Genomic DNA, 14,399 nt, shown 5'->3' with positions numbered 1-14,399 from the left:
ACTTCAATACTTAATTACTTCAAAAGTACTCATTTGCGACGGAAATGATGTACACCATCGTTCATATCACAACATTTCTCACCAGAAACACATAAGCCACATACCAAATTCTATGGTTGGTGAAACTATAAATTGTCCAAAAATACCATTATTGACAATGGGCGTTTCATGTTACATCATCTTTGCGATTCTGAAATTTTATAGACATTAAAAAAAAGTACTTCCCCTCACCCTGAAAAAAGTCCAGTCAATCGTAAATACAACATACTTAATTTAATCATATATTAAAGACCTTTGTTTTGAAAGGTTCTGTAACTATAACAAAGATATATTATACTATGCACCAAATTTATTAAGTTGACATTGAAAACAAGTATAAATTGTACATAACCATAGAATTTAGTATGTGGCTTGTGTTTCTGGTGAGAAATGTTGTGATATGAACGATGGTGTACATCATTTCCGTCGCAAATGCGTACTTTTGAAGTAATTAAGTATTGAAGTTATGCACTTTTGACATCTCCCGAACGATCTGGGAAATCGGGGTTTTTGGGTGGGGGAGACTAATAAATGGAGTAGTGTGCGTTGCAAAACAGGTATAAAATGAACAAAAACACTTAAAAATATAAACAAAATAAAAATCACATTTTAGGTACGGAGTCCAGCGTACATGCTTTTTGTGTAATCCTCGGCAATTTTGCATTTATTATTCCGAACTATGTGTTCTTGTCATTATTTGCACTTTATGTACATTGATTCATTGCCAAATAAAGTCTATCGAACCCGCTTAAGGACACTTTGACACATGGGTTGATAACTAAATAACATACATCACAGGCCCACAGGGCGAAAATTCCGACACATGGCAACTGGGTTTGACAGTTTGATTGTAAGGGTTTCGATGTGTTCAGTACATGCACAACCCACTACACAATAAATCCAGAATGTTTACTTTCTGTTTTGAGGGAGACGGATTATTTACACAATATTTTGCTCTATCAGCTGATCCTAGGAAAGTGGCTTTATCCACCTTCCTTCTCAACTTGCCGGCTGACACATTCATTTACTGAGTTTAATTCGTCCAGCATATGATCAACAACAACAATTAATAAATAAAACATAGATTAAACCTAATATACACGAGCTCACCTACGCGCTTTGAAAAAAGCTCGACCGTTTTATCCGATATATTTTCTTATTTAACTCAACGACACTTCCTACTCACTAGCGTCTCTTTGAAACCTCAACACGAGCTTCCCGAGACATCTACTGAGCGTGGTGCTTTGTGATTGGGTGATGTAGCACCTAAGCCAATAATAACACTCAATCTGATTGGTTAAGGGAATGTTTTTCATTAATACTCACCTCTGGTTGGTTAAAGCAGACGACAGAACCATAAAGTTCATTTTCTGTGTTTTATATTAGAGACTCAGAAAACAATAATTTGGCGCAGACTTCAATTATTTTCAATTTTATCTTATTTAGTTAAATAAAATTAATCTTTTGTAGTTACTCTGAAAAATATCCCAAATAGTACTCCCCCATAAGAATATACTAAACACTTGATTCTTGTCTGTCAGAAATGTTGGCCGTTTGCAAAAATAAATAAATGAATAAAATAGATAAAAACTGAATGAAAATTATGCAATATCCCATACTTCAAAATTATTCATCATTACTCCAACAATTAGCACAAGTTTAAGTTTTCATTATATTTCAATAAACACCAAGAATGTAGCATACATATCAGTAATAGATTTATCTATCTTCTATTCTGAAGATAACAAACTGACTACTGTATTTTCATGGTTGCTAGTGATGAAAACCACTATGGTACACAGGCTGCTGATCATTTACTTGTTTCACGGCGTATTCTTTTTCGTATTCGTTGACATTATACTGTACAACTGACATACATATACAGTATATACATGCATACAATGGATAGTAATCGATATGAGACTGAGAAAAAATGGTATATCAGAATGGGCGAAGCAAAAACAGAAAAAAGGTGGAGTGTCGTGATATGTTTCGGACAAGCCAGGGAAATGAAACTCACAGTAACACTAAGGCACTCGGGTTTTAATGTACACTAAGATCGAAAGCGAAGGGTAACTTGAAGCTTGGAGAGGAGTGCCATGGAGTGATTTTTTTTCTTTTTAAGGCTATCGACTAATAAAGTAGTCATTAAGCCTGGTGTAAATTTGTATAGTCTCGATGTTGCGATTTGCTAGGTAAGACCACCCGCTTGCGCGGGATCGGTTTCTATGGGATGGGAAGAATTAAGGTCCGTAAGAAAATGAAAAGATAGTGTATAAAAGAGGGCTTTTGCCACTGGGCGATTAGGGATATTTATTTCGCGGCGTCGTGGCTTTGGAGGTATGGGCAGGAGACTGCGATTGATGTGTAACCGTGAGGTTACATGGAATATCTATTCTTCTTATCTTCATCCAACAAAGTTAGAAAATGAGTAGGAGGCTTAGTCTTAGGGAAAGATAGAGAAATTGGAAATAATTCTAGTGGTAGGTGAACTGAAATGAGAAGATGTAGTAGGGGAGAAAGTTGGAAATGAAAATAATTTCAGTAGAAGAGAAAGTTTATGTAGTTGTGTTAGTTTTGTTTGCGGTATGGATTTGTGTATTCTACACATAGAGGGTTGATGCCTCCAACGTGTATGCTTATATAGCCTGTCAATTAATGGGCTACATGCAATATTATTATTACTATTATTACAATTATTATTATTATTGTCATCACCAGTGTTAGCATCTAGACCTCCTAGAAGACGTAATCTACCACCAAAATCTCCTAGACATTCATCTACCACCTCTGCTTATACTATCGGCACGACACCGATGCATTTCGGTGCAGTCAGAGTAGCCTGGTACTCGACCTGACATCTTCACGCACCTGGTCACTACGGGTCAGGTCGCTATTGTCCAGGCAGACACCTCACGCGCAGTTGGACGTCTCACGAACCCTAAAGGATTGCCACCAAGCCAAGCATTGATACACATTATATTTAAATCCCTTTCCTACGGGATATGTCTATCCTGTCCAACCTCGGACAACTGTATGTCATTTGTAAATATGTATATGCAATGTATAAGGTAGTTAAAACCTATCCTGATCTCTAATATTTACTAAAACTGCATCTTGTAAATAAATATTATCTCGTCGGCAACCTAACCACGAGCCATGTATATAAGCACCTCCTGTCACCAAATAAAGAAGAGAAAGACCACAGAGAGAGACAGAGCTACACGTGCTCTGCTGCTTTTATTCAAAGCTCCGAACACCGCTCAACTACGACCACGTACTACCACAACTCATATGTTGAGATACCATCCAACACCAGTCAAAGCTGGTGAAGGGGTGCATTATTGATAAGTGCGGTTATACACGTCTTATCGTGTACACCGCATGTGGGACGGGCGCAGCTGACAAATAGTCTGTACGGTGTGGTCTAGGTGTAATGTGTTGTATCAGGTGTTTGCGTCTGTCGTGCAGTTTTCTAGGTGTCTTGTGTGAAGTTCGTGTTTGTGTTGGTTGAGTGGACGGATGTTGGAAATTCGGTGTAGAGACTCAGCGGTTCTGAAGTCGCTCCATCGCGAACCCGTGATGAACTTGACAGCAGCATTCTGAACCTTCTGATGGTCGTAGTTATTAGTGGGACATGTCAGCTGGCTTAGTCCCGGGAATTGGCACAGAATCGGTCTGACAAGGGCTAGGTACAATCGACGTTTGTTGGTCAATGTTGCAGTTTTGAAGCGTCTTAGCCTTCCCAGCACAGCCCTAGCCTTCGCTCCCTGTTTGCGAAAGTGTGGGGTCCAGGTAAGGCCACTATCAAATGTGCTACCCAGCACACAGGTATGGTCTTTCACTGGGACGTTTGTGATTGTTCTGTTGATTCGCTTGCAGCAGAAGTATACAGCCCCGCCACTTTATTCTTATTGTCCTGTCATCCAGGTAGTTGCAGAGCAGCCTTGTGAACGGCAGGGCAAAGTCGAAATTGTGGTACAATTTGTACTAAGGCCTTCATGTCAGACAGTATCGAATGCCTTTTCCACATCCTTACAAACCAAAATGGCCTTACCAGGGCGACCGTCTGGCGGTCTTTGAACCCATCGAGTGATCATGGAAATGACGTCGTCTGCACCGCGCCCCGGCCGAAAACCAAACTGGCAATCCCTCAGCACATTCTCCGTCTCTAGGTAGACGGTTAGGGGGCGGCAGAGGACGTGCTCAAACACCTTACTAAAGTATTCCAGAAGGGAGATCGGCCGGTATGAAAGGGGGGCGGAGGCGGGTTTCTGGGGTTTGGGAATGAGGATGGTGTGGGAGGCCTTGAAAAGTTGCGGGAAGTACCCAGAGGGTAGTGAGCTATTGTATAGTGTCGTCATGTGTGAGATTATGTTGTCTGGCATATGTTTGAGTAGGTGTGCATCGATGCCTGAAGGGCCAGGGGATTTTAATTTTAAAGCCCTCCAAAACGATGGGGCAGATAAGGGGATCATCTTCATCTAACTGAGAGAGATCAACAGTCTCGTCGGGAATAAAGTCATTACATCTATTCATGAAAGAGTTAACACTGTGCAATGTGCTAAAGAAATGTGGTCCTTGCACAGGATGTGGTTTAAAGACCTCACTCCATGCTGACGCCAGAAGGTTAGCTTGGTGTTGGGGGGAGTGTGTAGAGTGGTTCAGATGGTTGATGACCTTAGGTGGAGGCGCAGAGCACTCCTGCAGCTGACGTTTGACGGTCCTCCAGAACTTGGAGGGGTCCGTCTCATAGGCGCCGGAGAGCGAGGCCATCAGCTGCTCCTCCTTACGATGTGAATCGATATAGAGGGACTTCATCAGGCTTCTCTGTAGGCCGTGAATGTCTTGTAGGATGGCGACGTTGTGTGGTGCTCGTGTGTGTGTGTGAAATTGGGAATTCAATTCCCACGGGCTTTTAGGGTGAGCCCGTTCGGAGGGTGATTTTTAAATTATGAGTGTGTGTGGGTTTAACCACACACACTCATACACTCACAAGATGTGCATACGTACGTGATATACGCATGCACATCTCGGTGAATGCACCCTTTCTAATATGATCGATGTATGCAGTGGATATGTGTATATAACTAATGGTGTAATAATTTTAAGAGGGGAGGGTGATTCAATGTATGCGTGTGTGTGGCTTTGGCCGCGCCCACTCATACATTTATTGGATGTGCATACCTATGTGAAATACGTATGCACATCTCGGTGAATTCACCCTTCCTGACATGAACGGAGTATAAAAACAAAAGTACAATATAAGAAATTTAAAGGGGGGGCTGACACTCCACCAGCCGACGCAGTTCGTACGGACTTAAGTGGCTGCATAGGCGGCGCACAGGACCCTCAGAAAAGCAGTTGCGGGGCAATGCTTAAGGTAGTGGTCAAGGGTGGCTTCAGGGTGGCGGTAATTTTGACATATTCTCTCTTCGGTCGTGGGGTTGTTCTTGATTTGCCAGAAACAACGGTCCTCCAGCCGCAGACGGAAGAGCAGAGTTTCCACCTTTCTTGGTGTGGAGCGAGGAAGTACAAGGGGCTCGTAGTCTGTGACTGCCCTGTACCACCTCGCCCTTTCTGACACCTCTGCCTCCAGTCTGTGCTGAAGGAACCATTGTACCTGGTTAAGAGCCCTGGTGCGTAGGCGCAACTGATTTCTGCTGAGAGGGACGACAACATCGACTTCGGATCTTTGGCGCGCCGCTTCAGCTGAGGCGTCGGCTAGCTCATTTCCTGGGACGCCCATATGGCTCGGCACCCAGTTGAGCGTAACACTACTGCCTTGCTGGTGTAGCTTTAGCAGGAGTGCTAGGATGGAGGTCATTAGGCGTACATTGTCGCTGGGCTGTGTTGTATCTAAGCTGCCTAGCAGAGACTGTGAATCCGTGTGGATTACCACAGGACCAGTTCGTGATATTAGAGCATGCTCTAATGCTCCTTGAACTGCTATGGCCTCAGCTTGGAGAGTGGACGCATGATCAGATACTCTCCTGCCGAAGGTCAAACCATCCGTCACGAAAGCAGCCCCCGCACTACGAGGCCTGTTGGGGTCTACGGAGCCATCCGTATAATAGACCGCCATTCCAGGTTCCGATAGTGCGCGAATGCCTTGTAGGGCCTGCGCTAGTACTCTTTCCTGATCACATAACTTCTTCTTACTGGGAAGCTTTGTGACAACGAAGGTTGCAGGTATCGACAGCCATGGTGGCGGGGGCTTGAACTCTGGGTGTGGAGAGTCACTACCCTTCTCAAGGAGAACACTGGTGAGCCTGAAGGAGTCCAGGAGTCCAGCCGCCTGAGATAGCCAGGTACTGGAATGGATAAGAGTATCCGCCCGTCCCAAAGCTATCACAAGGCTCTGACTCAGCTCAGTTATTCTGGGGTTCTGGACTATCTTGGCAAGAAAGTCCACCTCCAGCCTTCTGACCCGTGATGTTAATGAAGGCAATGAAGCCTCCATCTGGAGGTTAACAATCTTGGTCCAAGGTTGAGCTCCCAGGATAATCCGTGCTGCGGCATTTTGGCAAGACTCCAGGTCTTCAAGCTTGGCAGGCGCCACATTTATGAGAGCTGGGGCAGCGTAGTCCACCAAACTGCGGACTGCTTGCACATAGAACGTGCGAAGGACCTGATGCGTGGCACCAAGTGCCTTCCCCGTCATTGCTCTCATAACTGTGGTTCTTGCCTTCAGTCTCTCCTTGAGATAGGCTAGTTCCTTCTGAAAGGTGAGCCCCTCATTGATCCACACCCCCAGGTACTGAAACTGGTGAACCCAGTCCAGCCTAAGGTCCTGGATGGTGAGGTGCTCCCCCTCTTTCCAGAGTCTCAATGCCATGGCCTTCGATTTTGTAGGGGAGATCTTTAACCCTAACCTGCAACACTCCGTCGTTACAGTGCTCAAACAGCGCTGGGCCCTGCTGAAGCACCGCCGTTTCCCAGTAATTATGAGCGCAATGTCATCTGCATAAGAGATAACCTTGCACCCATGTGGTAGAGGTAGTTCCAGAATGTTGGAGACGAGCACATTGAACAGAGTGGGGATGAGGAACCCCCCCCCTGAGGAGTGCCATTCTCCAGCATTCTGGCCTCTGATATGTGACCCTGAAATCGTACTTTCGCAGACCGGTGACTGAGATAGTCAGCAATCCAAGAAAGCAGCTTGCGGGCAAGGGTGTCCAATATCACAAGTGGACTGGCCAGCTCAAACGCCTTTTCCAAATCCAAAAAGACCACGATGGACGGTGTGCCACTGACAGCATTGAGGAGTGTTGCTATACTGTTTGCTGTGCCAGTGCCCTTGCAGTAAGCATGGATATGCTCATGCATTGGGCCCAGTTTCCACAGCAGCCTGTTTAGCACCATCCTCTCCGCTGTCTTCCTCATGCAGCTTGTCAGGCTGATGGGGCGATAAGCACCAGGTTCCTTCGGCTTTGGAATTGGCGTTATGATTGCCGTCTTCCAGGCTGTTGGTAGCTTGCCAGTCCTCCAAGACGCGTTTATCACCCTTAGAAGTGCCTCGTCACCCGCTGGCCCAAGATGAGTCAGAATGGAATAGGTGATGAGGTCCTCTCCAGGTGCCGTGTCTGAACTGGTCCTGTGTGTGACCCGTAGCTCCTGAAGCGTAAAGCTAGTGTCAGTATCATCCGACAGCCTCACCATGTCCTCAACACTATGACGCCTCACTCCTTGTAGGTCCTGCAGTGTGTCTTGAACACACTGCGGGAGTGAGGTGCTGCTGGAGCGAGAGACGAACTCTTGCACCAGCCGCTGCGCCTCAGCATCAGGGGCATGATGAGTGCGTCGTGGTTGAGTCCTGCCAGTAGCTCTACGGAGCTTGGACCACAGTTCTGCTAGGGAGGTGTGAGCGTTAAAGCCCTCACACCATTCATGGAACTTTGCTCTTCTGGCATCTGCAGCAGTGACATGTGCGTCACGAACTGCAGCGCGCAAGTTGGCCAAATTGGTCTGAGTTCGGCGCCGTCGGAAAACACGCCTAAGCATGTTCACCCGATGGTTGGCCTCTCTCACCTCGGGGGTATAATACCAATTGTTCTTATGTTCCCTGTGGGCCTGGCGAGTCTTTGGGATGGCTCTGTTGGCAGCCACCTGAATGGGTGCAGAAAAGTCAGCTTCTAACGTTTCCACGTCCTGTGGTGGAACGTAGGACGCTGTCCATTCTTCAACAGACCTCTCAAATACTGGCCAGTTTGCCAAAGCTGTCTTCCACCTGGGAACAGGTAATATAGCTGGTATGGGTGGTGCATCCCGTATGTGCACAGAGACACCGAAGTGATCGCTAGTGACAATAGGATGCACCTCCCAGGTTACCCTAGGGAGGAGAGTGGCCGTCCACCTTGTACGTGCGTCGGATTTCCATCATTCAACAACGCAATGTCAGGGCATTCATCTAATACGTAATTTAAGTGGCGCCCAGCGACATTGGGCCCATGGGGCTACATCAAGTTGTTATGATGGGCATTGAAGTCCCCTCCTATGATGAGGAGCCTGTCCGCAGCAAGAGCACACACTTCTCCAAGGTCCAGTTCCGCTCTAAGGCCCCTGTATATATTATAGATGGTGTACGTTTCATGGGCTCGATGGAGGCGAACCGCAAGAACCTCTACACCATCCCCACATGATACAGGGTCCGTGATCTCACTGCAGGGGATGGATGATTTGACAGATCATACACAGATCATACACCCACTTCCAAATCCGCACCCACTTCCAAAACCACGCCCGCCTCCAAACCTAAAGCCAAACCCATGCCCTCGGTACCAACTCCACGAGCACAGGAACGGCAGCTCCCTCCACATCAGTATCCGTCTGATGTCATCCCTCTCAGGGAGGATGACATCGACTTGATTGTGACTGGTGTCGTCTCTGCAGTCGCTACTATCCTCGGGGAAAGCGATCCGGAGAAGATGCTAGTCATGGTGGACAGGGCCGTCAAGAACGTGCTCAAGCTCCTTAAAGAGAAGAGGAACCCTAGGCGAAAGGAGAGGACTCCCTCCCCCTCTACCTCCTCATCCTCCGCCTCCTCCCCTGCCTCTTCCTCTTCCTCTGCCTCCTCCTCCTCTCCTTCCACTTCCGCCAAGCCCGCCACGCCCACTTTCACCATTGGGAAAGCAACACCAACAATGTCAAAGACGAGGAAAGTGCTTTCTGCTAGGCCCCAACGTCAATTGGCACTTAGGCTTGAAGACTCCTCTTCTGATGAGGAGGAAAATGTCCCCACTGTAACAAAGACGCAACCCATCTTGTCTTCTGACCGAGGAGGACAAGATGAGACCGAAATGGAAACTGACAGGGAAGACGATCGCCCTGTTCAATAATCACTTAAGGTTGCAACAGTGGAACATAAACGGGTTCCGCAGCAAAAGTTCGTATCTCCTTGCGCTTGCGCAAGAGTATGATTACGATATCATGCTTCTCCAGGAGACATTGGTGAGCGACGAGGTGCGATTTCCGGGATATCGCATCTTCTCCCTCCCTCGCTCACTCACTGCTAGAGTGTGCATGATCTTAGTCAAATCATCCATCCCCTGCAGTGAGATCACGGACCCTGTATCATGTGGGGATGGCGTGGAAGTTCTTGCGGTTCGCCTCCATCGAGCCCATGAAACGTACACCATCTACAACATATACAGGGGTCAGAGAGTGGAACTGGACCTTGGAGAAGTGTGTGCTCTTGCTGCGGACAGGCTCATCAACATAGGAGGGGACTTCAACGCCCATCATGATATTTTGATGTCGCCCCATGGGCCCAATGTCGCTGGGCGCCACTTAAATTACGTATTAGATGAATGCCCTGACATTGCGTTGTTGAATGATGGAAATCCGACGCACGTACAAGGTGGACGACTTGATCTGACCTTGGCGACGGCCACTCTCCTCCCTAGGGTAACCTGGGAGGTGCATCCTATTGTCACTAGCGATCACTTCGGTGTCTCTGTGCACATACGGGATGCACCACCAATACCAGCTATATTACCTGTTCCCAGGTGGAAGACAGCTTTGGCAAACTGGCCAGTATTTGAGAGGTCTGTTGAAGAATGGACAGCGTCCTACGTTCCACCACAGGACGTGGAAACGTTAGAAGCTGACTTTTCTGCAGTCATTCAGGTGGCTGCCAACAGAGCCATCCCAAAGACTCGCCAGTCCCCCAGAGAACATAAGAACAGCTGGTATTATACCCCCGAGGTGAGAGAGGCCAACCATCGGGTGAACATGCTTAGGCGTGTTTTCCGACGGCGCCGAACTCAGACCAATTTGGCCAACTTGCGCGCTGCAGTTCATGACGCTCACGTCATAGCTGCAGATGCCAGAAGAGCAAAATTTCTTGAATGGTGTGAGGGCTTTAACGCTCACACCTCCCTAGCAGAGCTATGGTCTAAGCTCCGAAAAGCTACTGGCAGGACTCAACCACGACGCACTCATCATGCCCCTGATGCTGAGGCGCAGCGGCTGGTGCAGGAGTTTGTCTCTCGCTCCAGCAGCACTTCACTCCCGCAGTGTGTTCAAGACACACTGCAGGACCTACAAGGAGTGAGGCGTCATAGTGTTGAGGACATGATGAGTCGATCGGATGATACTGACACTAGCTTTACGCTTCAGGAGCTACGGGTCACACACAAGACCAGCTTAGACACGGCAACTGGAGAGGATCTCATCACCTATTCCATGCTGACCCACCTTGGGCCAGCGGGTGACGAGGCACTTCTAAGGGTGATAAACACGTCTTGGAAGACTGGCAAGCTACCAACAGCCTGGAAGACGGCAATCATAACGTCAATTCCAAAGCCGAAGGAACCTAGTGCTTATCGCCCCATCAGTCTGACAAGTTGCATGGGAAAAGGCAAGCTACTTTCTTGGATTGCTGACTATCTCAGTCACCGGTTTGCGAAAGTACGCTTTCAGGGTCATATATCAGAGGCCAGAATGCTGGAGAATGGCACTCCACAGGGGGGGGGGGTCCTCAGCCCCACTCTGTTCAATGTGCTCGTCTCCAACATTCTGGAACTACCTCTACCACATGGGTGCAAGGTCATCTGCTATGCAGATGACATTGCGCTCATAATTACTGGGAAACGGCGGTGCTTCAGCAGGGCTCAACGTTGTTTAAGCGCTGTAGCGACAGAATGTTGCAGGTTAGGGTTAAAGATCTCCCCTACAAAATCGAAGGCCATGGCATTGAGACTCTGGAAAGAGGAGGAGCACCTCACCATCCAGGACCTTAGGCTGGACTGGGTTCACCAGTTTCAGTACCTGGGGGTGTGGATCAATGAGGGGCTCACCTTTCAGAAGGAACTAGCCTATCTCAAGGAGAGACTGAAGGCAAGAACCACAGTTATGAGAGCAATGACGGGGAAGGCACTTGGTGCCACGCATCAGGTCCTTCGTACATTCTATGTGCAAGCAGTCCGCAGTTTGGTGGACTACGCTGCCCCAGCTCTCATAAATGTGGCGACTGCCAAGCTTGAAGACCTGGAGTCTTGCCAAAATGCCGCAGCAAGGATTATCCTGGGAGCTCAACCTTGGACTAAGAATGTTAACCTCCAGATGGAGGCTTCATTGCCTTCATTAACATCACGGGTCAGAAGGCTGGAGGTGGACTTTCTTGCCAAGATAGTCCAGAACCCCAGAATAACTGAGCTGAGTCAGAGCCTTGTGATAGCTCTGGGACGGGTGGGCACTCTTATCCACTCCGATACCTGGCTATCACAGGCAGCTGGGCTCCTGGACTCCTTCAGGCTCACCAGTGTTCTCCTTGAGAAGGGTAGGGACTCTCCACACCCAGAGTTCAAGCCCCCACCACCATGGCTGTCGATACCTGCAACCTTCGTTGTCACAAAGCTTCCCAGTAAGAAGAAGTTATGTGACCAGGAAAGAGTACTAGTGCAGGCCCTACAAGGCATCCGCGCACTATCGGAACCTGGAATGGCGGTCTATTACACGGATGGCTCCGTAGACCCCAACAGGCCTCGCAGTGCGGGGGCTGCCTTCGTGACGGATGGTTTGACCTTCGGCAGGAGAGTATCTGATCATGCGTCCACTCTCCAAGCTGAGGCCATAGCGGTCCAAGGAGCGTTAGAGTATGCTCTGATATGTCGAGCTGGTCCTGTGGTGATCCACACGGATTCACAGTCTCTGCTAGGCAGCTTGGAATCGACACAGCCCAGCGACAATGCACGCCTACTGACCTCCATCCTAGCACTCCTGCTGAAGCTGCATCAGCAAGGCAGGAGTGTTACGCTCAACTGGGTGCCAAGCCACGTGGGCATCCCAGGCAACGAGCTAGCCGACGCCGCAGCTGAAGCGGCGCGCCAAAGATCCGAAGTCGATGTTGTCGTCCCTCTCAGCAGAAATCAGTTGCGCCTACGCACCAGGGCTCTTACCCAGGTACAACGGTTCCTTCAGCACAGACTGGAGGCAGAGGTGTCAGAAAGGGCGAGGTGGTACAGGGCAGTCACAGACTACGAGCCCCTTGTACTTCCTCGCTCCACACCTAGAAAAGTGGAAACTCTGCTCTTCCGTCTGCGTCTGGAGGACCGTTGTTTCTGGGAAATCAAGAGAGATTCAACACCTGCAGAAAGAAGATGCCACCACTGTAGCCACCCTGAAGCCACCCTCAAGCACTACCTCCAGCATTGCCCCGCAACTGCTTTTCTGAGGAGAGGGCCTTCAACAACATCTGAGGGTCTTGTGCGTCGCCTATGCCGCCACTTAAGCGATTATGAACTGCGTCGGCTGGTGGAGTGTCAGCCCCCCCTATAAATTTATATATATATATATATATATATATATATATATATATATATATATATATATATATATATATATATATATATATATGTATGTCTCACTTAGCACCATTCACTAAAGTATTCACTTGTAACATCATCATTTGAAACACCAACATTGATACATCATGAAGGGTGCATTCGTCGGGATGTGCATACGCATTTTACATGAGTATGCACATCTTGTGAATGTATGAGTGTGTGTGGTTGGGCCCACACACACTCATAAGTCAAATCACCCTCCAAACGGGCTCACACTAAAAGCCCGTGGGAGCTTCACTCCCGAATTTAACAGAACAGAACTGCGTCACGTCCATCTTTAGCATCGCATCTCAAGAGATAAGATAGATTCATCTCCGCTCGTTCGCTCATCTCCTCGATAACGCTTTGTACGCCGTCACTCACCCTAGTTTCTAGCTCTGTTTGAAGTGCTACACCCCATTGAAATCGGAAAGTACTGCTACCCGAGATAATTCCCCCTTCCTGTGGAATCTCGCTCTGGCAGGATTATGCCCAGAATAACTCTCCCTGCACGATTAGCATAGCCCGTGTGGTTTTTTAAAATTGCTTTTACGGCGGGAGAGGTGGGACCCCTTCGTCAAGATAAGCCCGGTCTCGCACGCTCTAGGTGCACTCGGGCCTCGTATTCGATCGCTCGCTGCTAGGTGGACAGCTCACGTAAAGCGAATCAGCACCAACACACTAGTAAACGCCCGCGCCCCCCTGCCCCTTAGATTTCCGCCTTTTTTTTTCTAGTATTCTCGCGCGTTAACACCGTTGACGTTATCAGTGCCGCCATGGCGGCTACTGATACTGTGACTGGCGTGGTGAAACGTAGGCGCTGCGCTTCAGGATCAGAGCTTCCATCTGATGATGAAGCTTCCGTGGTGATGGCCCCAGCTCATAACAAGGGTGGCAAGCTCCCACCTTCAAGGTCGTACCCTCAGCAGGGTACGACACAGCCTTTGAGGTGGTACGAGCTCTCGAGTGGGGCCCCCTCCACGGTAAACTTGTATCCCTCCGACCCCTTGGCGACGGTAACTTGCTGCTGTTACCGAGCAGTTACTAACTCGTCGAGGAGCTGGAGGCAGTTACATCGTTGAATGGAAAGCCTCTGACCCTGGAGAGACTCAATGCCGAGGACAAGCGGCACAGGCTCGTGGTCCACAATTACCCGACCGAATCTTGCAACAAACTCACCTTTTCTATGGCGCATGGGCCGCGGTCCGGAATCCACGAGTGATAGGAAAATCGTGTAAGCAATTGTCCGGGCCAGGGAAAGGCAGGAGTATCACTTTCTTCACTTTATTAGTTCCAACGAGAGGAGGACTGACACTTGTTCACACCGGGTCTAGGCTTGCACTACTGCGAGGTGGGTATAGCGAGCCCGCGGGGGACCCCCGCCCGGCGTCCCCCCACACATACCCTCGCTACATACCCCTACTTCCTCTCCGAATCACGCATCAATCACACGTTACAAATCACATCACGTCCAGACCAACCATCCAGGCGCACTATGCAACATTCATTCATGCTCTTTCGCCCCCCCCCCCA

General features: G+C 48.5%; 1 protein-coding gene across 6 annotated transcripts in view; it reads right to left on the bottom strand.

Moving 5' to 3' along the window:
* LOC143033492 (calnexin-like) overlaps positions 1 to 14,064 on the bottom strand; it is a 179,658-nt gene extending 165,594 nt beyond the window's left edge. For 2 of the 6 annotated variants that reach the window (XM_076198990.1, XM_076198991.1), the window contains exon 1: positions 953 to 1,091. In XM_076198990.1, the coding sequence (XP_076055105.1) occupies positions 953 to 1,063 (111 nt within the window). In that variant the 5' untranslated portion in view covers positions 1,064 to 1,091. Of the gene's footprint in view, positions 1 to 670; positions 719 to 952; positions 1,092 to 1,149; positions 1,297 to 14,045 lie in introns of those variants that run through there. The other 4 variants (XM_076198996.1, XM_076198994.1, XM_076198995.1 and 1 more) reach the window with 4 other exon arrangements.
* Positions 14,065 to 14,399: the final 335 nt, after the last annotated feature.

The sequence above is a fragment of the Oratosquilla oratoria genome, chromosome 15, assembly GCF_046742065.1.
Source record: "Oratosquilla oratoria isolate Oo_2021 chromosome 15, ASM4674206v1, whole genome shotgun sequence".
Lineage (NCBI taxonomy): Eukaryota > Metazoa > Arthropoda > Malacostraca > Stomatopoda > Squillidae > Oratosquilla > Oratosquilla oratoria.
This window is presented reverse-complemented; position numbering and strand designations above follow the sequence as displayed.